Genomic DNA, 25,667 nt, shown 5'->3' with positions numbered 1-25,667 from the left:
AGAGAGAGACTGAAATGAAATAGAAACAAAAATATTATTAAGGGATGCATATCTCATTTGCAGTCACTGTGGCTCTGGTGAAGGGTAACAACTTATTTTTTGCATCATCCTCGAATTTTGGGCTCTTTAGAAACAATGCGATTCAAGGCCTGCTTCTTTGTCATTTATCTTTAGAAACATTCTCAATACAGCAATGAAATAGTTGGAAAACTTGGGGTAAAAATTACTATTTAATGATTGATTGCTTTTGTTCAATTTCAGTCTGCAAAAGGAGCATAAATGACAGAAAATGAAACACCAATTCTTCAAAAAATATAAAAACGTGGTGGTGCAATGAGCATTAAAATGTTAGACAAAAATTATCATTGAGGTATATTTCTGAGTTCCAATTGCTCATTGAAGTATATTTCTGACTTTGCCGGCATGCTGCAGAGAGATTAAACCATGAAATTACAGCTTTCTTAGAGCAGCTAGGAGAAAAATTACAGCTTTTCTTTTGACAAGCAATAAACTTTGGTAGTGCAATTCTATCATCTCAAGGTGATGTCAAAAGTAAGAACGATGGGACGATGCAAAATGACATTCGAATCTGGCTTCTTGCAGTCAGGTTCTTGAATTTGTGCTCTATATAGCTACATATCAAGAATCTTAAAACTTTTTTTTATACACGAGGTGACGGTACGAGGAAAAAGGAAGGGACTGAAGGTGTTGGGATTTGAACATTTGGATCTACTGATATTACTTCTTAAAAGTGGTTGCATGAAACAATAAGTTATGCTCTGAGTTTATAATCTTAAACTTTGGCTAATTAATTTAATTAACTTGGAAGATGGTACAAGTAATTGCACAGTCACCATTCTAATACAATTTGTTCAATTAAAGCAAGATGATTAACACATGGCTAAAGATAAGTACCCTGAAAAAGGCTGCTTTCTTATCACTTAAAGCAAGATTCTAGAGTTTTAGCAAACATCAAGGACCCTCTTCACATGGACTCACATGATGACATTGTTGATGAAAACCTTAGTATTTTTGCCTAGTTACTTCCATTCCACATTCCAATGGTAAAGCAGTGGTGGTGTTGGAGCCCAACTCAGATTTAATAATTAAAATCTTCTTTATTAAAATAACTTTCAACCGCAGCCAAACAACAAATAGCTTCTCCATTTCCCGCACTAGTACTTGTCTTTCTTAGTGTAGTTTTACCTACTCGACACTATGTTTGATAGGAAGAAAAAGGGAAATAGGCAAAAAGAACAGTTATTTTTTATTATATTTGGTACAAAAGATGGAAATGATGATTAAAGTAAAATCATAATTAAAATTATTAATTAATTTTAAGTTGAATGCCTATGTTCCTATCATATTTGAAAAGAGTGAATTTGAGGGAAGAAAAATAAATAATCCGCTCTTTTTTTTTTCTCTTCTTATTATTTTCCTACGAACCAAACAAAAAAAAAAAGTTTTTTTCTCCTATTCTCTTTTGTTATAATCATACATATTGTAAGAGTTGAACAAGTTAATCAACTATAATACTTTGAAGAGGGAATAAGGCTTTGAAGAGGGAATAAGGGAAATTGTTATTAAAGAAATGTGGACCACCCAAATAGAGCCTAACCTGTATAATGAAAAGCATAGGATAAATTTATTTAATATGGATAATGGAGAATCATGATTCAGCAATTACAATTTGAGAGCATGCTAGCTTTCCATGTCTAAAATGCTGTGTTTTTTTATTTGCCTCAAGTACCTGCCGTGGGGTGCTCGTTGTCCATAGCGAGTTAGGTGCCATTTGACCAAACATTCAAAAGGTTGCACATCTTGATCGGGTTAGATAATCTCAAATTATTTTGAGTTTCCAATCAAAGAACACCACATTCCTCCCATTGATGGCATTTTCCAATTGTATTTCTAATGAACTATTTGTGATGAAATCAGGGACGAATCTAAGGAGCAGGCAGGAGTCATGGTCCCTCGACAAATTTTGAAAACAATTTACTATTTCGACCTCCTTAATATGAAACTCGACCCCTCTTTCCCTCTACTAAAAAGAAAGGGTCAAATTGACAAAACCCTGCCATTAGCTACAAAATTTCTTGTTTATTTCATTGTGCAGACGAATTAAACAATCCTGTTCGTCACAACCTCTATTTCATGCTAGTTGTTGAACAAAGAACTTGAATAAGAATTACTCCACTTTGCTTAGATGTAAATAAAGAAAATACTAAAGTCATGACCTTCTTTCTTGTCTGAAATTAAATATTTCAGAGATCATAAAGTTAGATTGAAACTAATTAAGTGATTAAGATATTATCCTTACCATGCATTTCAATTGACATTTCAATCTTTCTTCACACTTTTGGTTCATCTATGTAAATTCCATGTCATTTTGTACTTTTAAGCTAAAGCACAAAGTTTTTGCAATTAGCCTATGTGTATTATTCCTTTTTCCTTTTCTTGTTTTATCGAGTTCTTTTGGTTTTTAATTTAAAATTTAATTTAATTGATTCGTATAATTATTTTTAAAAAATAATATCGAATAAATTTAATATTCAAATCTTAACATCTATAATACCATGCATAAATGGACAAATGTAGCAGAGAAAAAAAGATGGGCTGCTGATGCCAATTTCAAGGAAAGGGGCTCCACAAAAAAGGTAAAAATACAACCGGAACTAGTTGACAATAAGGACATTGACTAAGAATTTCCCTACTACATGTAGTATGACATAAGCCAATGATTCATGTATTCGTATTATATAAAATATTAAAATTTATATATTTGTATTATCATTATATAAAAATTACGTATTACAATTCATGTCAACACAATAATATAAAATATATATTTTTTATTTTGTTAAATCTAATATAATTATTATTAAAATTTTAAATTGTATTATTTTTTTATCTTATTTTCATATCATATTTGTGTCGTGTTTCAAATTACCACAAAAATCTTAGTTACTAAAACCCCTAAAATTCCACTAGGATTTTAGGGTTTGCCTGAACGCTATCCAATGCTTCATGGACTCATTGCATTGTCATCTAGATTTTTAAAACATAATTTGATTGTAGCCATTGGTGTGTTTCATTCGTTTCTCTTACAAGTTTGAAGAAACACAATGAAAAAGCATAAATGGTCAAATTTTGAGAAAATGTTAAGCACACAACATAATAATGAATGTCATCTACATTTTCAAACATTATTTGATTGCAGAAATTCATGTACTTCATTTGTTTCTCTTACAAGTTTGAACAAACACAAAGAAAAACATCAATAGTCCAATTATGAGAAAAAGTTAAGCACACAACTTCATGCGTTTCTCTTACAAGTTTGAACAAACACAAGGAAAAGCATCAATGGTCATAACAATGAATGCATGTCTCAAGAATTTGTCAGCTTTTTTTTTAAAAAAATTAACATTATTAATAATTCTTAAATTATAATAAAATATTTAATATGAAATTTAAATTTAAAAATTTTTTAATGTAATATCTTAATTATTTACTAATGTTGTGCGTAATCATTCTAATGAGATGAATTTTAAATGATATGTAATAAATAAATAATTTTATAAGTACTACATTAATTAAAAAATTTTTAATTCGAATATTATATTAAATATTTTTAAAACTCTAATATTATATTAAATATTTCACTATATAATTTCAAAATATATAAATTCTTTTTCTGTTCTTGTTTTATGTGTGAAACTAAGGTCAACTTGTCACATTCTTATATATACGTGCATGCATCTAGAGTCTTGAAATGATAGCAATTGAATTTAAGTCTTTAATATGAGTAGACAACCACTTGGAAAGGGGCACAATATAGTTTTGTCGGTTGGAAGCATTTAATATTTTCTTCATTTTCATTTTGTTTTCTGGATTAAAAACACCAGCAATTTTAATCTATGATGATTGAGAAATGAGCCAAATTCAATTCAACATTCACATATGCATGCATCTGCATGTATAGTTAAAGATGATGATAGCATGTGTCTATGCAGTATGCTACATATATGCATGGTGACGCATAAACTCTAGAAAGGCCAATGTCCAAGGCCCTGATATAAAACTCAATTAACAAAAGTGCCCAAGGCCCTAAAATTGGATTTGGCTTGCCTAAGAACTTGTTATATTAACATAACGAATTAACCGTATGAAACAATAGTTATATGATACTCCGAAGGTTCCAATAACTTCATCTTATGTTTTCCATGCAATCTGATTGAATATATCATCCACTGCACATGTCCTCTACAAGAAATTGGAAACCAAAACAAGCACACACAGGGACAAGCAACGTCTATCAGCAATTTCCTTCAGCATGTTCCAAGAATCAAAAGGAACTGAAAATTTGTATAGGAAAGTTAGTCTGTTGGTATTCTGATAATAGATAAACTTGCCACTGTAAGCTATATGGAGAGAAATAACATGCACATCTAGTCATTCACAAAAAAATAGAAGAAAAGAAAAGAAAAAATCTTTGTGCCTCTTCAAACAGTACCTCAACAATAGCTGCTGATGGGTAGATTCATTAGGGCTTCTGGAATTTACCGTGTACCCATACTCTTCGCATGCTTTCCCCATTTCGGCGATTCACTGACTTTACACAACAATATTCGATCTCAAGCTGCAAGTGCATAAATAAGTTAACATGCAACATCACTAGCAGCCATAAAAAAAAGAAACAGAAACTTCCTTAGGGTTTCTATCTTCAAATACGACCACTTAATTATAAATTTATAAGTTTTGCACCCTAATATACTCAAGCAAGATGTTCAACTCTCTCTTTGGTTATAAAGAGTCAGAGAAAAACTGCACGCATATGAGCTAGAAACCATTCCAGACCAGAACTATGCAGCAAAAATCAAACCAAGGGCAATGAAGCATATCATTTTATGCACGACCCAAGTTACAATAATAACAAACTTGAAATTTACCCAATAGCTAGAATACTACCTCAATGAAGCCAGCAGAAATGAAGAGATTTCTAGCAGTATCTAGACAGAAAAAATAAGAACGGGTGCCATCTGAACGCATGTATTCCCTGAATCCAACTCTTTGGTCCGATTCAAACCGCAGCATCGTCATATCATAGAGACCTGGATTCCATCAAACCGAACCTTTTGTAAACTGATTCTGGAAACAACCTTTTTATTTTATTATATTCTAAAAGCACTAAATTTGGCTAGAAAGTACAAGAGATGAGAAAATATGCTTTAGTCAAACATTTTACAAGAACTGAAAGTAATAGCATGGTTATTTGTTGATCTAATACCGTAGTCCCTAAACAAGAGCAAGCCTCCAGGTTTTAAGACAGAAAAGCACTCTCTGATGGCTGTTGGCATTGTTTGGAGTGGTACTGCTGATAGTGTGAATATCTGACACATTATGTTAGAAAGGAAACATATAAAAATCCATGTCATAATATTTTATATCTATTTTTCAAATAGTATAATAAGCTCAGAATATTGATTTTTTAAAGGGGGAACATATTGCAGCATAAAGGAGTTGTACAGAAAAAGAAATCAGCAAATTTATGCAAGTAAAAGATATTAGATATGCTAGAAGAACTCTACAATATAAGTGGCATTCAACCATCATTGCCTAAGCCATGTATCAAATTTGCAGACTAACCATGACTCCATTGTGCGCCAGTTCTAGTCATTCTAGCACCAATTTAAACAACAAGGGGTGAAGTCCCAGAAATATATGCAAAAAAGCATACACTTAATTAAAGGAAAAATGAAGATTAGAAAAAAATATTCAACCACACATTCTTCTCAACTATGGCATGCCCCGTTTTCAGGCTAGTTTCTTTTTATGAATCTTTTTTCCTTAACTTCTCTTTTGGAGTTTATCTTTTATCTTTCCAGCATAGCATTTTCGGTTTTTTTTTTTAACTACTAACCATAGGATGTTGTATCTAATCAAAATGATAATTTTGAAGCATGGAATATTTAGTAAATTATTTTCTTTATTTCCAAGAAAATTAAGATTTCTATTATTAAGATTTCTATTAGCATTGACTGCATTAAGACATTGATGAAAAAAAAGATGCATACCAAGGTAACAAAGTCCACACCGCCAACACAACAACTTCTTTCTTCCATTGACAATGAATCAGTTTCATGGGTTCTTTTTTCTCCAACATCTGGAAGAAGAAAAAAACTGAGATTTTAAGTCCGTAATATAAGTAAAGCCAATACTTGGAAGAAGTAACGTGTATAAAACAGGAAAGATAGCTACCTGAAAGGCAATTTTGATCCTTGCATGAAAACATTTCTCTGCAATAATCACAAGCCAAAAACTTTGGAAATCCAGTTGTTGCAAAGTCACAATAGAATGGGTGCAAACGATGCTCAACTGAAGCTACATTACTAGCAGCTATAAACTCTTTAGCTCTCTCTAGGGTCTCATTGCTACAATCACATGCATATAGAATAATTTTCTCATTGCCACTGAAAAAATATATTGAAGGCATAAGGAGAGGAAAAAAGATAATTCCATTATTCAATATTAGCATCTAGCTCTAATTTCTCAATACTGCAAAATTGATCTTCACAACGAAAATTCAAGGAAAACTATCTCAACTTTCCAAAATATCCTCTAAAGTTTTCTCATGGACTTATCCTGAATAATGAAATAATTTTTTGCAGCATACAGTTCACCTCTCACTGGGTTACAGAACCAAACCAAAGTGATCAATATTTTAGATTAGGCACAATTTAAGAAACAACAAACTAAAATTAACCGATATTCATCCTTAGTGAATTGTGAGTATACCCATTTCAATTAACTTCACAAAACTTGAAAATCCATTCTTTCAACAATATTAGTAAACCATTAACTAGACCTAATAATTTGTGCATCAATGTCAGTCTATTTCATGTCAAACACGTATAAAACACGAAAATTATCATGTCACAATTCATGTCTTCAAGCCAAACAGGAAACACATATTTTGGTTTTTGCCAATCCCATATAAGATTTTTGTTAAAATTTTAAATTGTGTCCCTTTCTTATCTTCTTTCGTATCATATCAGCTTTTTATGTTTCAAATTGCCAGGTGTACCGTTAACCTTTCTTTGGTAACTAAAGAAACCAACGCTGTTGTAATCTCATCATCAGAACAAAAAAAATCAGCTTTCCACTAAACTATTTCAGAATATAGTACAACTAAAAATTTTATTCAATGTGCAAGGACCAAAAGACCAAATATAACAACATAAAAACATTAAAAACGAAGGTAATTTTGAGGCTACCGCAATATAGGAAGGGCAGTACTGCCATTTCCACACCCCACCTCCAAAACCTTAGAACCATCTGCACAAGAAACCAACTCTGGAAATTCTTTCAACAAGTACCTCCTTTCCTGCATCCAAAGAACACCCATTTAATCTTACGCATCACAAAACCGCAAACAGACAAATACCCAGAAAATAAAGGAAGAAAAGATTGGAATTTTTAATGTTATAGACAAACCTTGAAGAACTTGCCAGAAGAGTGTTGGACATGAAAGTTTTGCCATGCTTTTATTGAATCATTTGAATGTTGTTCTTCTGGTTGTGGGGAATTAAAAGGGAGAAGATGGTAGTTAAGAGAAGGGTCGTTTTCTATTTCTTGTCTGAGAGTCTCCCAGTTGAAGTCTTTGGAGTGGTACTCTGAAGCTTCTGCTTTCGATACACTCATTTTTTGGTTTTTGAAAGCGTCTGGTCGGTTCAATCAATGTTTAGAATCTTTTTCGAGTTTTTATACAACCAAAAATGTTGGAATCATGGGCTCAAATTAAATGTTTAAGAACAGCCCAACTTTGGACCCAAAATTTTAACTTTTCTCCATTTTTTGAATATTATATATACATGAACTTTTTTTTCTAACATTTGGTAGATTTTTGTAATTTAAAAACAATCTAAAAATTTCAAATATGACATGATAATAAGATACAAAAAATATATATAAAAATTATACGATTTAAAATTTTAATAAAAATCATATATAAATTAACAAAAACAAAAAAAAATTTATATTTAAAATGTTGAATCGAATTATGTCATAATAATTTTTTTATTTATATATAATTGACGTAAAATAAACAAACATGTATGCATAAATTACCAAATCTAATGGTATTGTCGTTAGAATAATGCTAAAAGTATTCTTGGATACTGTCAAGTCTCATCCCATAGTCTTTATATTAATTTAGAGTTCCTTTGGGGTAAACCGTTGATGGATTGATTGTACTTCCTGTGTGAACAAAGTTGTGGAGAGTATGTAGCATTAGTGAAAGAATTTGTGCAATCTATGGTTGATGGGTTCAATCAATGGTAGCTTTCAGCATCCTGTCCCAAGAATTTGTGCTCCAAAATTGATGCTTCAGCTTGACAGCTAAGTTGTAAAAGTTCTTGACATTGACAAGATGTGCTAAAACTGAACCATGCATCTTGTAAATATTGAGGACATGAGGCATAAATGCCAATTTTAGCTGTCTATGCAGTATGCAACAGGGTAAACATATGAACTCCAGGCTTGAAAGCAGCTTAGATTGCACAGTAATGGGAGAAAATATAGATAGCAACAATGGCCACTGAATATCAAATGTTGAGTTGCATTAATGTATCAGATAGAAACAAAAAGAAATAGATGGCATAACATTACTCCTTACATTTTCGATGTCATAAATATCACACTAAATTTGATTTTGGTATTAAATAAGTGTAGAAGTAATTTTACCTCAAGTCATTCCATGAAAGTTTTCAGGCAATAAAGTTCAATGAGCAAAATGGTTAGCAAAAATTAATAGTTACATTTTGGTATACCATGGAATGACAGAATGCAAATGCTACGTTAAAAATCTTTGTACTGTGACTGATTTTGACAGTGACCTGATTGGAATCGCCTGAGGGAATGAAATAAGTAATCAATGCCAGATAACCTTGCCAACTATCTCATCGTACCTGCGGGCCAAGAATCAGTATGAGCAGCTCATCAAATTCCTTCCCCCGCCCGTTGCAGAACTCTTTGAAGCTCATCTGCCATCCCTTGCAATACAACAGGTTTCTGAATAACTGCATTCATTCCCATTTGTCGGCATCTCTCCCACATATGATCCTCAGCACTAGCTGTCAAGGCTATAATCAATGGCCAATTACGGCTACGAAACTTGCGGATCCTAGTTGCCACTTCAAATCCATCCATATCTCGCATGTAAAGATCCAAAACAACAATTCTGAAAGAATTTTCAGCATGGCTAACTGCACTAAGACATTCAAATCCAGAAGAAACAGCAGTCACTTCACAACCCAGCTTCTGTAGCATCTTCTTGGTCACAGTCCTGTTCATATCGTCATCATCAGCTAGTAAAACTCGAAGACCTCTGAACCTGGAGTTGGAATTTGGTTGCTCAGAGGTGTTTCTGATTGTAGGTATGGTTTTTTGGATATATGATTGGATTTGAAACCTGAGAAGAAGTGTCATACTATGCGCAAAGCCCAGAGAGTTTGAGGATATCCAGATATTACCTTGCATCATCTGCAAATACCACCAGATACAATATACCATTAATACATGTAGTGCAATGACAATGCATCATAATTCTATTGAAGGAAAGAATGGTTAAAGGACAATAGGTAGAGGCAGGCAAACATTTTATTCTAATTGAAGAGAAAATAAAGAGCCAGAACACAGATTCAAGTGCATCAACAGGCTCAAAGGACAATGCCCTTTCAAATTTTCTATAAAATCTACAATAAAACATTGAATTATCTTCAAAGCACAATTGTTGCATGCATCCCTTTTCTCTATATATGATGTCAATATTGTAATAGCTTCAGTCCAAGTAATGTACTTTGTTCTGTATTTATAATAAGAGCCTTAATTTTGTCTTCAAAATACTTGAATGCTAAAGATATCCACAATTGTATTCAGACTCTTTTGCATGAACATTTTTCTCCTACCTCATCCTGGAGATAAAGGCATAAGCAGTGTTTTTTTCGCTTGATTTTTTTTGTGTAATTCAGAATATGTAGAATTACCTAAACCAGATGAAGGATGACCAATAAAACCAGAAACTTACTGCAAATGCTACGAGCAAACAACTCCAGACACTAACAGTATAAAGCTTAGGAAATCAATTGCACAAATGGCATTAGTTTTGAGCAATAAAAGCATTGTCTTACCATATTTCATGCAGAAATGATTATTTTTCTCCAAAGCCAAAAAAAGCTGAACCAGGTTGTCGGAACAACATGTCCACAAACAATGTATCACTAAAAGTTGGGATTCAACACTAAAATGTGCAGTCAAATAGCTGGACATCATTTCACATGCCTTGAAGGTTTCAGCGGTCATGTATAGGCAACAGAATAATTTATCACTAACAGCGGTATTTCATTTCCATTGGATGTATAGTCACAGTAAACTCTATCATTTGAAATGCAGTACTCAAAAGAAGGTACGGAATTAACAATAGAAAGTAGAAACAGAACTAGGATAGTCACCTGCACAAGCTTTTTACACATACTGAAATTCAACCTCTCCTTAATTTCATCATCGTTACGCCTCCTACCAGAAGAATGTTTGCCTGAGACTGATGAATCAGCCTGAGAACTGCCCCCACGAATATCAACTTCAATCTTTAAGTACAGGTAATTATCTTGTGTGCTTGACCTCCATGCATTTATTTTCTCATTCTTATCCTGGTTATCAACATCTGATAAAACCCGAAGTGAGACAGTTCCTCCTCCACTATTGATGTCCAGTAGGTAGCCAATCATATGCAAAATCACTTGGTAAGTCCTTTTCTCATCACCAACCACTTGGTCAGGCAAAGAGCTCTGAACACCAACTTCAAAATCAAAGCCTTTATAGACAGACAAACACTTGGCAAGGCAAGAAGCTTCTTTGATCATGGAATGTAAGCTAAAAGGTCTCATATCTAGCACGAATCTTCCATTATCTTTAGCTGAAATCTCCGTCACATCATCCATCAAAGTTGAGAGAACACTGCTCGTTTTGACCAATGTGTCAACAACAGTCTTCTGGTTTAAGTTCATATTTTCATCTTGAAACACTGAAAGTAAGCCCAAAATTGAGTGCATTGGTCTCTTCATACCATGATTCATAACTTTCTGAAAATAGTTCCTTGCTTGGCTCGCCATCATTGCATTCTTCTTTGCCTGCTGCAACACATGATTTTGCTGACCCAGTTTTTCTCTCATTAGCTGAGATTCTTCAAGAACTGCAGCGTGGGACAGAGCTACAGCTACCTGATCAGCAACCACTTCAATAATCTCCATTTCTGGATAGCTCCAATTCCTGGAGCTCGAACTCGGAAGAACCAAAACCAAAATGGCATAGCAAGTCTCTACAGATTCTGGCGTTCCCCCTTTAAAATTATAACCCTGAAGCATTGGCATCCTGATTGCTGCAACAGCACCTGCCTCATCTGATCCATTACCACTTGCAAGCCCAAGAGCTGAGTCTGGTCTTAAGATTCTTACTCCTTCACTCTCCTTTACCGCCTTCACATCAGGATCATTAGCTGGGATAGAATGGTGAAAGCTCCTGGAAGAACTTGCTTTCAACTCATGAGTCAAATTCATCTGTGTTCTACTCTCATTGGGCATCCAAACTGCACAGTTGTTCAAATCCAAAGTCTTAGAAAGCTCAACCAAAGTGGTGTACAATATGGTATGTTTATCAAGGGATTTCCTAATTTCCTGTGTTAACATTCGAACATGTGAACTGGCTTCCTTCTTCTTCTTCATCATTCCAACCTCTTGATCCAATTCCAATACATTTTGCCTCAAGAAAAGCTCCCTTACTTTCACTTGGAGTAAGAGAGGGATCAGAGGTAAAAGTGTTATTGCAGTGGCACATGAGACAAGGGCTGTAAGGAATTTGGCAATGGTGAGGGACAGCATCAATTGGAATGAGTGAGGACCATAATAAGTCCATCCATTGAGAAGATGAGTCAATCCACAAAGCACTATAAAAGCTATAAACTGAAGGAGTACCCATTTGAAGGGGACGTTGGAGAAACTAATGAAGTAAAGCAGTTCAATAGGTATGGAAAAATATGCCACAGCAATCAAGAAATCACTCACCTTCTGGCACTCTAAAATGCTATGTATACTCCACCAGCCCTCATCATCACAATTACAATTTGCAAACTCATTGTCAATGGCAGAAACCGAGATCACAAAAAAAGAAATCAACAAGCCAAGAGCTAATGCTCTTAACATTGCCACTCAGGTGAGTACAGGGTCAATCCATACACGTAAAAGGTCAAACTTTGCACACCCCCAATACATAAAATTTTTTTATTCAACTAACTGTAAATCTATAGCTGAAAACTTCAGTATTCATTTCCCCAAGCCAATTCCTTTGCAAAGACGGTAAAATCCCATCTGCCACAATTCCCAGTTGCTTCTATTTAACCAAGTAACATCCTTTTATCTAGATTTCAAGATCTAGAACACCCCATCTGCTCTAAACTCCAAAAATTTCAATCTTTCTATTCATTTCCTGCAATCAAATATTGGTTTTTCACATCCCTCCAAGACTTTAATATATACCAACAAGGGAAAAGAAGAAAGAAATTCTGGAAAAGATGACTTAATTAAAAAAAAAATTGCAGCTTTCTTCAACTGAATAACAAAAACTTCAAGGAAACCAACCTCAAGAATCAAAGGTCAACCTTTCTTCACAAGTGAGAAACAAGTAATCAAAGAGCAAAGGTAAAAAAGAACAAATCTTTGACAGGAAAAGCACACCAAATAAAGAAATAATATCTTTTTCAACTTTCCAAGTAAAAATAACCACTACCCATTTTACAGAATCTTCAAAATTTCCGAATCCAATCAACAAACACCCCACTTTTTCTTTTTGAACAAGACCAACTAAAAAGCTTAGCAAAAAAGATACTACTATAAACAACAAGAAAAAAGGGTCTTCTTCAGAGACACCCTTCACAAGGATTAAAACAAAAGAGCAGAAGCGAGATTAAAGACAGTTTGAGATTGAAACATCTCTCTCTGGATTTTTAGATTGAAAGAAATGTCTGACAAAAACTGACTTTGAAGGACAGAGAGAGCTTGTCTTAAAGTTCTTTTAGAAAACAGTAACTCTCAAGAACACAACCCCGCAAAAAGAAAGGGCTTTGGCTTTAGAAAGTGTGGGACCCAAAGTTCTATGTGAAGAGAACCTAGACACCCTCCCCCTTTCTTTCCCAGTCAAAAAAATTTGCTTTTTGTTTTCTTATTACTACTATTATATTATAATAATAACATATATACTTAGAATAAGTATTAATGATAAAATATGTATTATTTTTTAAATAGTATATCTTAAAAAACTAGATCTTTTTCTTAAGTTCAAAGAAACATATTTCGTATAATATCATGATAAATTTGAATTTAAAATTAATGTTCAATGTCAATGAAATTTTATCAAAATAAAACTCAAATTTAATAAAATGGGTATTATTCATATAAAAAGTATTTTTTATTAAAGAGAATTTAAAATAGAATTAATGTCATAAATAGTTTATAAATTATAGTATAATTTTTAATATAATATTTAAATTTTAAAAAAATTTTAATATAATTCTTGAATTATAAATTTATCAATTAATATAATACTTTAATAATTATTTATATGTTAAATATCATATTAATTAATAAATTCATAATTTAAATATCATATTCAAATTTTTTAAAACTAAAATATTATATTAAATATTTTATTATAATTTAAAAACTATTCAAAATATTATCCTTTTAAAATTTTTTGGAGGTGTTATTAATGCAAAGTATTTGTACATTACATGTTTGTTTCACAATTTATATAATTATTATGTCGAAAGGAGAATTAACGATAAATTTTTTATTTTATTCAGATTATTAAAAAAAATAAAAAAGGCTTCTTTGAGAAGAATTCTTACTATCCTATATATTTATTATTTTTTTCATCCATTCTTCAAAGTTTATCCATTTTTAAGATTAATGGTTTCGAGTTTGAACCACAACTTAATTAAAAGGCTTTGAACAATCAGAAGTTTCTAAATTGAAAGGTTCATTTGGCAACACGGTGAGAAGATTCCTACCATGCCACAACGATCTTAAAGATTTAATCACAAAACGATACCATGATGCGATGAAAATCCCTCCAATCATGCTGCAAAAGGGAACCTAAATGAACAAACTGTTATGCTTTATCATTCAGGTTGTGCATGATTAGCCTCCACCACCCACCATTTGCCCTAAACAGGTGAGGATTTATGCAACTCAAACTCAAAGTAAGCAAGTTATTAGCGACAATAATAGAAAGCATTTCAATAACAAGGCAAAGGACTAGGATTTCTAAAGGCCATCTCCTTACATTATGGGTGCATGATCTAATCACTAATCAGTATCAACTAACAAAAGAGTAACGGGCCGACCTGTACAGGTATATCATATTACACTCCGGCAGAGACGCAAGGGCCAAGGAGCTGTACATCAATTAGCTCTTTGCAAATAAGTTGACTTAAATATCTACGACAAAAGATATCTAATCTGCAATCTGATCATAGTCCCCGTTTTCTGGAGATCGATGAGCTCCATGACTTGTTTTTCCTGCAATAGACATTTAGTTTCAGTATTTCTTGAAGTGTGAGCATGCATGCATAGATACATGCATTTGAAAGAGTCTAACCTGTCAAATCGAAACCAGTTCTATCATCTAGACCAGTCCTCCAATGCATGCCCCGCATTTGCATCAAGAAATGGCTTCCTCCGAAACTTTGATGATCATCATTTCCCCCAATTGGATTTCTTCCTGAAGTTTCAAAAGCTGAGCGAAAGCCAACATTAGATACTGAAGTCCCACCAACCGGAGATGGCACCTTGCTGCCAGAGGCATCATCTTTTGCACCAGCACTAACATCCTTCTTGTTGTCAACCATAAATGTACCGACAATAACCTGTAGATGTAATAAACTGTTGTGAGTTCTATAAAAAATAACTGATAATTAAACCTTCTTAAATAAAAGAATTTGTTAAATCTCTTTCTTCTTTGCTGTCGTGCCAACATAAATAATAAAATCCCAAGTAATATATGGTATGATTAACCAGAATTTTCATTATATCAATTGTATATTTTTTTAAAAAAAAGTACCTCAGCATTTGACTCAACGGTAAATACAAGTAATCACCTCCTCAAAGAAGTGGGTTCCAATCCCCTTCTCCAAATCAAATAATAATAATAATAATAATAATAATAATGCTAATACCTGAACCGGGCCAGCAGCCTTTAGAGGTCCAGCAACTCCTCCACCAATGATCTGGCCATCTGCACTTGATAGACATACACTGAGCCCACCAGTCCTCCCTCCAATTTCAGTCCGAACATAAGATCCAGAAAGTGAAATGATCTCAAACCGGCCCTAATATCATATCACTCAGGAAACAAATCATATTTTGACAGGACAAATAAGCACATTCTGGGCAAATAAGTTGCATGTTTCATCAAGTTCTCTCAGAGATGAGAACATTGGCAAAGTGGGAAAGGAAACTAATAATGAGGGCATATGAACCTTTTAGGCATATGCGCATGGCAACAGCATCATAATAAATTGTTTTCATATCTCATACCAGGAAATATTACCCGATACTAAACGTTACATAATATGGATAGCTGCCTCTCTGCTTTTCATAATTCAATTGGCATAGCTAAGGTATGTCCCAGATTTGAAATTGTAAACATGCTTACAAATCAGCTGATGTAAACAACAGATTCTAACCACTTGGCATTTCGTAAATTTGTCTTTTCCCCAATTGGAGGAATTACTATGTTATGGACAACCCAACATTATTGGACTAGAGTCCTAAGCAAACACAGTAACAAAAAACTATATGATGGTTAAAGAATTAGACGAAAAGGTGGCTGTTGATAGAAATGAGTGGTGCAAAAAAAATTCAAACTACAACCTAACCTGATTCTCTTATTTGGTTTTTCATATAGCCGACCCCAGAGTATAGGATATAAGGCTTAGTGTGTTGTTATTGTGTGCGCGCGCGCGCGCGCATGTGTATATATATATATAACCTTTATTTAAAATTTTATTTACTTTGTATTAACAAACTCAGCCATCCTTGCTTTCCTTGCAAACTTTATTATTTATCTACAAGAAACAACAATTTTTCTAAACCTTTTTTTAGATAACACTAAATCCGAAAACAGCTCTTAGAAGTAATATGGGCTTTTCTAACAAAACTTGATTCATTTTTTTGTGTATATTTTTATTCCTTTAAAAATGCAATTCCAATTTAAGGATTACAGAACATATAAACATAGTTATATTGTTGATATAAAATAATTATAATAAAAGGGGAAAGAGAAGTGGTTACCTCATATGCAATGTTACCACCTGATGTTGCTGGCTGGCGGATAGATGCATTAGAGATCGTACCAGATGCAGACAAAATACATATTTCACGCTTGCTTTGTTGCATGAACATCATTACTTTTTGGCCCACATCCTATTTGGATCAATATATCATGTCAAGAAGGCAAGAAAACAACTCGATTTACATATAGAAACAATACTGCATCTTGACCTAGCACAGTTGATATAACACTACAAGAATCAAGACTGTTGCAAATGAAATTCATAATTATTAACATAAAAAAAATCTACTCTCATGACATTGTTTATCAGGCACAAAAGCACTACATTGAACACCTATAATAGCCAAGAGCACATTAATGAAGAAGGGATTCTTTGACAAAGGAGAATGATGGAATGTGCACCAACCTCCCATTATCTGCAACAAGATCAAGGAAAAGAAAACAAATATGGCATAATTCAACTTGCCAAAAACTAACAGCTAAGAACCAAAGGAAATCCACAATAATGTCTCTTCTGCATTGCATCGGATGAGTGAAGACACCTATAGATGCTTACCGTCCAATCATTCCACAGAGAGAGAAAGAGAGAGAGAGAGAGCTGAAAGAAATGGATTCCTTTCCCTTCTTTCCAATCTTCTTGAGATAACCAATTGTTAAATCCAGTTTAATGGAGGCATGCTAATAAAGGCTAGTATCCTTTTAGAAATAGAGCATTTTTTTCTCCAGACACCAATGTAAAAGGATTCATGCATCCTTTTCTAAAGGGTAAATATTCAGAAAATTAGTACAAAAAGGGGAAACAGAAAAAAAAAAAAAAAAAAAAAAAAGGGGAACACAGTCAACCTATTGCATATGCTAAAGGCCTTAACTCCCATCCCTTATATCAGAAAGAAAGAGAAAACCAAAGTTACACATTAAAAAAAAAAAAAAAAACAAAGAAAAACAGTCAATCTACTCTCAACTGCAAACAGGAATCAAAAAGAAAGAGAAAACCAACTTGAAATATCAGAAATATTCTCATGAAACTTTCAACAATGACTATCATGGCCTCAAATTGTTTGTAATGGATCATAACCTTGAAAATATAAGGATTTTTTATCAGAAACACAAAGTTACACATTAAAAAAAAGAAAAAATCTCATTTACAGTCTTTTGCCATTGATGATTTTACAACTTCTCCTGTTAACAATTCTGTCCACTACTACGGAACCGCTATTCTGATTTTAAACTATATTATTATCTATGAATAAGGCATAATCAACAGGACATTCCATATAACTGAACCCCACCTAAAAACCTTTAAGATGTGACAAAAAGTCAAACTATGTCAATTTTTCTTTAAAGAAAACAGAGAGCACAGCTTTTCAAAACTATTGGACCATGCAGAAATCACATTTTAACAGATTACATAAATTTACAAGGAAATTGGTATGCATGAATATCAGTTCCCCACAGATATATATAACTGATGTCAACACATATCTTAAGTGCTAATAAAAGCTTCCAACAGTAATAAGCACCATACCTCTCCTGCAACTACATTGATAACATGTGGAGTAAAACCTTGACCTGCATTGCCTGCATCAATAAGAGGGTAGAAAGAGCAAGACTTAAGTATCTCACCGAGACTGCAAACTATATAGAAGCAAATGATAACTCAAACTGCTTGAAAACCAAACTGCATACAACTGCATGAAACATACAATGTCTGCAGGGGAAAAAAAGGCATTCATACATGAAACAAATAGATGATTTATATACATGATATTCTGAATCAATCAATAATAAGAAAATGAACAAAACATATGAATCGATCTGTCCTTATTTTTAAACATTGCAATATATTTGAATAAGACTACTCCAGCACCCTTATTTGATGTATTGATGAATTTGACATAACTATTAACTAACAAAAGGTACCAATTAAATTGAAAAACAAAAGAAAAAGAAAAAGGTCTATTCCCAGTTTCCTCCTGAAAAAAAAAAGAAAAGAAAAGAAAAGAAAATTTTGTTTTTCTCTATTATCCATGTGACTCAAAGAATTTGCGTGTAAGATACAGATTTTCTTTTATCACCAGTCTGCTCAGTCTGAAGCACTATCCGCTACCACTAAATAGCAGTCAACATGTATAACACACAGCTCAACTGTGTTTGGCTTGGATTTTAGTAATGAAATTAAAGCATGTAGATATACCATCTTCTAGCTAAAAGCAAACCAGTTGAACTTTGAAAATGAATCAATGCAACCATGCAAGGTGATTTGCACTTAGAACAACAAAAGCTCTTAGCATAAGAACAGAAGGAGTACTGAGGAATGAACTAAGACAAATTAATATACAAATTTAAGAACATGTTTGCACATAATACAACAATGTCAACACCATGGATTAAAGTTACATCTTTTCAAAATGAATTTTTTACAAAAGTGCAGCAAAACCATCACAAATTCAAAAATTTTACAACCTAAGCCTCTGAAATTGAAGGCCTTCAAGAATATAATAAATCAAAAAACTTAATAAATTCCAAATTTGACAACAGAAGCAGGAACAAAATAAATTGGCCAACTGAAATATATGCCCAAGACTGATTGAAGACCTAAAGGTAAACCATAAACTAAAAGTTCCATCAAATTACAAATACCTACTTGATGTAAAACTGTAGGAGGGGAGGGGGTCATTCAAAACAACCAAGAGGCATGGATCATGATAGAAAGCATCAAAAACCTCTCAATTTTCAACCAATTTGCAACAAGCTCCTCAGACATCATCAAACTCACAAAAGGATAACAAAAAAAGCAGGAGACTATTTAAAAAAAAAAAAAAAAAAAAACACATGGAGCAAAGAATGCAATGGTTCATACACAATGCACTCAAAACACCCTCAATTTCAACAAATTTGCAACGAGACCACAAAAAACCATCAAATTCACGAATATGAACCAGAAAGAATCTGTTATCCAAATATCCAACCAGAGCAAACAACGGCAATATTTCACACGCAATGGACCAAAACCCTCTCAATTCCAACAAATTTGCAATAAAACACTTTCAATTTAAAAAAAAAAAAGGTATCAAAAATAAAATCTTTTTTTCAAAGACACCCCATAAAGCAAACAAAGCAAATGGTTTACCATCACAATGCACCAAAAACACACTCAATTTTCAATAAATTTGCAACCAAACCTCCCAAAAATCATCAAATTCACAAAAGGGTACCCAAAAGTAATTAACTTTTTACTAAAAAAAACCCACCTAAAGCAACCAACTGAGACTTCTTAGAAGACCCAGAAAGCGAACCACTGCCGCCACCAAGAACCAACTGCTGTTGCTGTTCTCTCCTTTCCTTCGAGCTCAACGACGCCGTTTTCTTAGCGGCCATGGCCTGTTCCGGGGTGCCATACTTCCTAGGCCTACCTCTCTTCCTCCTAGCTGGCTCCAAGGGCGACGTCACCGACGAAGGCACAGAGTGAGGGTACAGCATGTGGTGGGACCCTCCACTTTCATTAGGTGGCAGAAGCCCATTGGTCGGTGACGGAGCACTGGTGACAGAGGTGGAGGTGTTGGTGGTGAAGTAGTGTTGTTGGTTTTCATTCAGTTCCATTGGGTTTTCCCTTTTTTGAGGTTTTAGAGAGAGAAAAGGAGAAAAACTTCGCAGATTTTTTTTTTTAATTTTTAATTTTTAGTTTATAATTTGTTTTTTGTCTTTTTAGGTTTTTTTAGGGATTTTTAATTGTGGTCCTGGAATCTGGACCATTGGATGAAGGTTTGGACTGGAGATGTTGATTTTTAAGGTTTGACTGTTGAAAGATATCTTGATAAACGGATTAGTTTATTTTATATTTCAGATTTTAGATCTATATTTTTTATTTAGTTCTCTGTTGCATAACTAAATAATGACATAAATATTTTCAAATTTTTTTGCAGATGATGAAATTTGAAAAAATTGAAAATTAATTTAAAATCATAATATTTGATTGATTTGAATTGATTTTTATTTAAATTAAATTTAGATATTAGATATATATTAAATTTGATATGAATTTTGAATAAAAATTAAAAAAATAAAATTATATATTTCATTACTTTTTATATTTATTTTAAATTTTATAAAATAAAAATAATAATTTTGTATCAAATTTTATTAAAATATATTAAAACTAGCTTTTTTAATCCGTACAATGTACATGATTTTTTATTAAATTTTTCATAATTTTAAATTTATTTTTTAAGTATTTATCTAATATATAATCATATATTTATAAATGTTAAATTATAATTAAATGATAATTTATACATAATATATTATAAATGATATTGTTCGTCTAAAAAAAGTCTAAACTTTGATAAATTTTCAAGAATTATAAAAATCATTTTTGTAAAAAAATATTTTCTTTAATCTTTTTGCTAAATAGTAAAAATTTTACTACCGTTTTTTTCTTGTTTGATAAAAAAATCAAGAATCAATATTTCAATAGTTAAAATTAATAATCATTTTTATCATAATGTTGATTAGATGGTGTGTATATATATATATGATTAAACAACAAATCATAATTATTGTTTTTGTTATAATTATTTGCTTTTTATTAGTTCTTATTTTTAATATACTTCAAGTAATTATTATATAAATATATTGGGTTAACAATTATTTCTATATATGTTAACAAAATAAAATTATTTTTTAAATAAAAGGGAAACAAAAATTCTTTAAGTTATGCTTAAAAACTTTTTTGAAATATTTTTTTATTTTTAATCATTTTAAACATAATTGATAGTATTTTTTATGAGTTAGACATGGTAATGATCATCATTCTTTTCATATCATCCATTGTAGACAAAAATATTTAATAATAAAAAGTATAGTAAAAAAAAATAAAGAATATAAAATTACATATTAATTTATCAATGCTAAATATATACAATAATGAAGGCAAATATGTTAATAAATTATTAGAGAATAAAAATATTGAAGAAATGAATAAAACAAAATTATATATAATACAAAAGGTTAATTAAATCAATCTAAGCAAAATTAAAAAAAGAACTAAAGAGAAACAATTAAATTAACCAAATATATAATATAAAAATATTTGAATTAGAACATAAATAAAACATTATATTTGTTTTCAAAGTGAAAAGATATTTTTATCTAAATTTTTTTATCAACATTCAAATGTCTCATATTTTCATACAAAGATGTAAGCTTTTATTACTTTAAAAATTCATGCTTTCTAGTAAATAATTCATTAACTTATCTAAAAGTATTTAATGTAAATATTCTATTAAATACTTTTTAATTTTGGATAGATTTTGATTTAAATTTAAATAATTATCTAAAAATATTAAATTTAAATAATTTATTAAATAGAATAATTTGATAAAAAATAAAATTTTATGAAGTATATATATTTGAAACTGTCATTAATTTTAAAAAGAAAAGATAAATTATGATTTAATATATTTGAATTCAAATCTTATGCAAAAATTTTAATTTTAGATAGATATTGATTTCAATTTAAATAATTATCCAAAATATTTATTTAAAAAATTTATTAAAAATTTTATTTGATAAATAAAATAATAAAAATATTATCATATGTGTCATTAAAAGAGATTATCTACTTAAGCATCCACAAATAATTTTGATCATATAACATTATATATTGTAATATAATATATATATATATATTAGATTTTAAATTAAATTAACATATAAAAAATTAAAATTAATAAATCAAACTAATTAAATTTAATTCCAATCAAATAATATAAATTTTAAATTTAAATTTAAATTTAAATTTAAAATTTTATAATATTATATAAAACAAATTAAATTGAATTCAATCCAAATCCTTAATATCCGAAAGTTGAGAAAAGAGAAAATTTTATGTCGGAGCACCACCATTGCCACATTTGGAGCTTGCATTTGCATTTGTAAGGCGTTATTTTTAACACTTCAATTACATGGATGAACCACAAGTAAAAGGCATTCAATGAAACATCCATTATCCCTCAAAACATTTTTCAAATCATCAAACAGGGAATACCTCCCAAGCACAAACAAAAAGAAGAAAGCTGATACCTGTAGCTTCCATTTAAGAAATTTGGAAAGCTGACACTCAGCTGATTCATCCTTACCATCTTGTGAGAAACGGCAAAAGAATAAAGCAAAGGAACAAAGGACAAAGCCACTTCAATAGTCAAATGAATAAATATTAAATTCTGCTTCTTGATCTAGCGACAAATAAACCTTAAAGAAGCATTTGAGTTTGGGTTCCAACCAAATCATTTCCTCTCCCTTTTCATGTGATAGGGCGTTGTCCTCTTTTGATCCTAAACACAAGTGGGAAAACGGAAGTTCCCGTTTGATTTATTACCAGAAACGAGAGGTGCAAACTAAGACAGCCCAGTTGTTAGTATGTATGGTGGCTTCGACAGAAGAAGAATTGTATGCAATCGAACTGAATAGAAGCAAACATGGTAATAACAGTAACTGGAAAACTGCTTTGGAATTGATGAAAGTTGCCAGCTTAGGAGTCCCTAGCAAAGCTAGGAGGAGCGGCAGCAAGAAGACAAGCCAAACGACGTAGTTTCCTTTACTCTCACTTAAACCACTCAAAATAAACAAAAAAAAATTTCTTTTTTGGTTGGGTATCTTTTTTCTTGTTGAAGTATGCATTTTTTAGGGTTGTTAATCTCATCTTAATATCTGGGTTATTTTAGTTTAAGCATTTCATGTTCTGTCTAGTGTTTTTAAAACAACGCTATTTGGTTGCCGCTTGAGGCTCTGGAAACTGCCTTCTTTTTTGTTGTTTTAGTGACATTATGATAAAAGTTTTGATCTTTTTGAATGATTTTTCATAGTTGTTTCATGAATATGTGATGAATGTTAGCAGTTCAATCATGGATGGCCAAAGTTTATACATGTCTCAGCCTAAAATGTTACCATTTTCGAAGTTAATATCACCTGCTTTCACGGTGTTACTGAAGGAATAGGCCAAAGCTCCTTACAAGCATAAGCCATTGCTGTTTCAGATAATCTTCTAAACTGTAGCATAATAGAGGCGTGAATGTAGCCAAGCGGATCAAGGCAGTGGATTGTGAATCCACAATGCATGGGTTCAATTACTTAACAAAATAATTCATTGATATGTCCAATTTTTTTATGACTTGTTGGTTGAGAAATTTATTCTGAGCTTTTTGTGGTGAGTAGGTCTTATGCTGGTGCCTCTTTCTTTTCATTGGGAAGTGAAAAGTTTGCTGGGTTTATTGTCAAGGTAATTAGTTCAGTTTCAATTGAGTAGCCTGTCTTTTTGAGCCATCAAAGAGATGCAACTTGAACAAACTATTGATTTGATACTCCACATACATCTTGAAGGATTTGCTTATCTACAGGAAGAGTAGAAGGATGAGAACGAGAGTGTTCTTCATACTGCATTGAGTTGTGATGACATCCTATGCAATATCCTTCTCCAATTGCCACCAGAATCTATTTCGAAGGTCATTATGTATCAAAGAGGCGGCTTCACTTGACATGCAGCTCTTCTTTTCGTCACGGTTATTTGAGTCGATGGAGAGTAGATTTTAACCTATTAGGATTTTTTGTGTGCAATTCCTTGTACCTTGGAGGATCTGAAGGTGGTGCTCGTCGCCCATGTTCAGAACCTGCTCTTCCATTGCTATCTACTAGTAGAGAGGGTGATTATATGAAGTTTTCTGGGATCCTTAAACTGCTTGGTTACTTGATTGACTCTTCCAATGGCCTTCTTCTTTGCGGTCGCCACCCCAAGGCCTATTATGTATGGGATCCTGTCACCAAGCAACAACATAAACTACCTTGTCCTCGGGTGTACTTTAAGGAGTTGTGCATGGCATTCATTGTTGAAAACTCCCCCGATGATGATATTAGCTACAGGGTTGATCGGGCAAAATGTGAAAGCAGATTTAATGAAATCAACATTGTTACCATTGAAACTTTCTCTTCAAAGACCAGTACATGGAGTTATTCTAAGCTCAAATGTTCTTCAATTATATCTCTATCTCCTTGGACTTCAGGTACTGTGATTGGAGGCTTTATCCACCGGCATGCAGGCCAAGGGAATGTAGCTATTTATGACCCAGACAATCAAGAGAACCATGTTGCTTTGGTCAAACTCCCAGGGACATTTGATTTTGATGAGCAAGTTCTTGAGGAGTCTTCAGACGGGTGTCTACAGTACGGTTGGAGCTGCAAATCAGGCCAGGAGATATGGGTTCTTGAAAAGGATTTATGTGGTTATACATCCTTATTCTCAAGTGACAAACAGTCAAATGTTAATTGGAGCTTGAGATATAAGTTGAATTTCTAAATAATGTGGAGGAAGAATCCAACAGTTGCAATTAAATGTAGTACACGGTCCAAAGAAACTGAAATATTGTCGTTTCTTCCACAAAATTCTGAGTCAGTCTTCATTAGATCAGGATCAAACATATATCTTTATCACTGAGAGTGAAAGGGTGGAAGTGATTCAGTACCAAGGTCGTAGATCTCCTATCTTGTGAGATTTTTCCAAAGTAGTACCCTACTATAAACGAGCTTGGCACTTGTCTGCCTTGTGTTGCAGTGGAAACAGCACAACATGAATGTATGCTTTATGCTATATATGTGGAAGTTTGCAACAATAGGTTACGTGATATTTTGCGATAACCTTTTTTTGTTTAGCTAGCCTATGGGATTCAAATATGATGTGCAGTTGGATTATACCAGTTAGTGCTCTTTTTTACCATTCATGACATATATATTGATGAATTGACTGGCAGAGTTTAACCTTTTACTTATATCTGGAAGATGTATGATAGCATAGGTTGAGAACAGCTCTGTTATCCGTGCCTCTGTCTATCTAGAGCTTTATGCCTCTGCTGGATACAGCTCTGTTCATGGTAGTTTTTATAACAGTCTTTGCTGTGTCTTTTTACACTCCATTTGATAACAAGGAAAGAAAATTTTCTAATCTAATGGTTGAGCTACATGACAATACATGCTATTTGATAGTTAAACGATTAAATTAAAACATTTTTCTTTTTTTCTCTCATTTTCCTTCCTACCAAACAGTACCAACTACAAAAGACAATAGGATCACTAAATCTCCCCAAAGTGTTTATGCTTGAGAGTTTCATCTTCTGGGTTACACTAATGCAGATGCAAGCAAAAATGTTCAAAACCACTGCAACTTTATCAACAAAAACAAAAATGTCCATTGGGATATCTTGATGGCCTGTGATGGTATA

General features: G+C 32.4%; 3 protein-coding genes and 1 pseudogene across 6 annotated transcripts; 1 reads left to right on the top strand and 3 right to left on the bottom strand.

Moving 5' to 3' along the window:
* Positions 1-3,924: 3,924 nt before the first annotated feature.
* LOC111296422 (Methyltransferase family protein) lies at positions 3,925-7,744 on the bottom strand. 4 transcript variants are annotated; one of them, XM_022890713.2, is made up of 8 exons: positions 7,495-7,744; positions 7,275-7,384; positions 6,259-6,470; positions 6,075-6,163; positions 5,288-5,390; positions 4,969-5,111; positions 4,514-4,639; positions 3,925-4,355 (listed from the first exon to the last, which is right to left on the bottom strand). In XM_022890713.2, exons 1-7 carry the CDS (start codon positions 7,699-7,701, stop codon positions 4,544-4,546), a joined length of 960 nt encoding a protein of 319 aa, XP_022746448.1. In that variant the 5' UTR covers positions 7,702-7,744; the 3' UTR covers positions 3,925-4,355; positions 4,514-4,543. The 4 variants fall into 4 exon arrangements, with proteins under 4 accessions (XP_022746448.1, XP_022746451.1, XP_022746452.1 ...); XM_022890716.2 differs by having other exon boundaries at positions 6,259-6,431; XM_022890717.2 differs by having other exon boundaries at positions 6,259-6,296.
* Positions 7,745-8,577: 833 nt separating this feature from the next.
* LOC111295816 (protein EIN4-like) lies at positions 8,578-13,134 on the bottom strand. Its single transcript, XM_089768937.1, has 3 exons — positions 12,690-13,134; positions 10,509-12,537; positions 8,578-9,540 (listed from the first exon to the last, which is right to left on the bottom strand). Exons 2-3 carry the CDS (start codon positions 12,252-12,254, stop codon positions 8,998-9,000), a joined length of 2,289 nt encoding a protein of 762 aa, XP_089625063.1. The 5' UTR covers positions 12,255-12,537; positions 12,690-13,134; the 3' UTR covers positions 8,578-8,997.
* A 1,208-nt stretch (positions 13,135-14,342) lies between these two features.
* On the bottom strand, positions 14,343-20,083 carry LOC111295817 (AT-hook motif nuclear-localized protein 14-like). The gene is made up of 6 exons (XM_022889547.2): positions 19,653-20,083; positions 17,927-17,979; positions 16,401-16,532; positions 15,284-15,436; positions 14,707-14,974; positions 14,343-14,627 (listed from the first exon to the last, which is right to left on the bottom strand). The coding sequence occupies exons 1-6, from the start codon at positions 19,999-20,001 to the stop codon at positions 14,563-14,565; spliced, it is 1,020 nt and encodes a 339-aa protein (XP_022745282.2). The 5' UTR covers positions 20,002-20,083; the 3' UTR covers positions 14,343-14,562.
* Positions 20,084-23,784: 3,701 nt separating this feature from the next.
* Positions 23,785-25,397, top strand: LOC111297312 (F-box protein At5g03970 pseudogene; annotated as a pseudogene).
* The last annotated feature ends 270 nt before the right edge of the window (positions 25,398-25,667 follow it).

The sequence above is a fragment of the Durio zibethinus genome, chromosome 12 (assembly GCF_047325235.1).
Source record: "Durio zibethinus cultivar Kanyao isolate XHJ-2024 chromosome 12, ASM4732523v1, whole genome shotgun sequence".
Taxonomy (NCBI): domain Eukaryota; kingdom Viridiplantae; phylum Streptophyta; class Magnoliopsida; order Malvales; family Malvaceae; genus Durio; species Durio zibethinus.
This window is presented reverse-complemented; position numbering and strand designations above follow the sequence as displayed.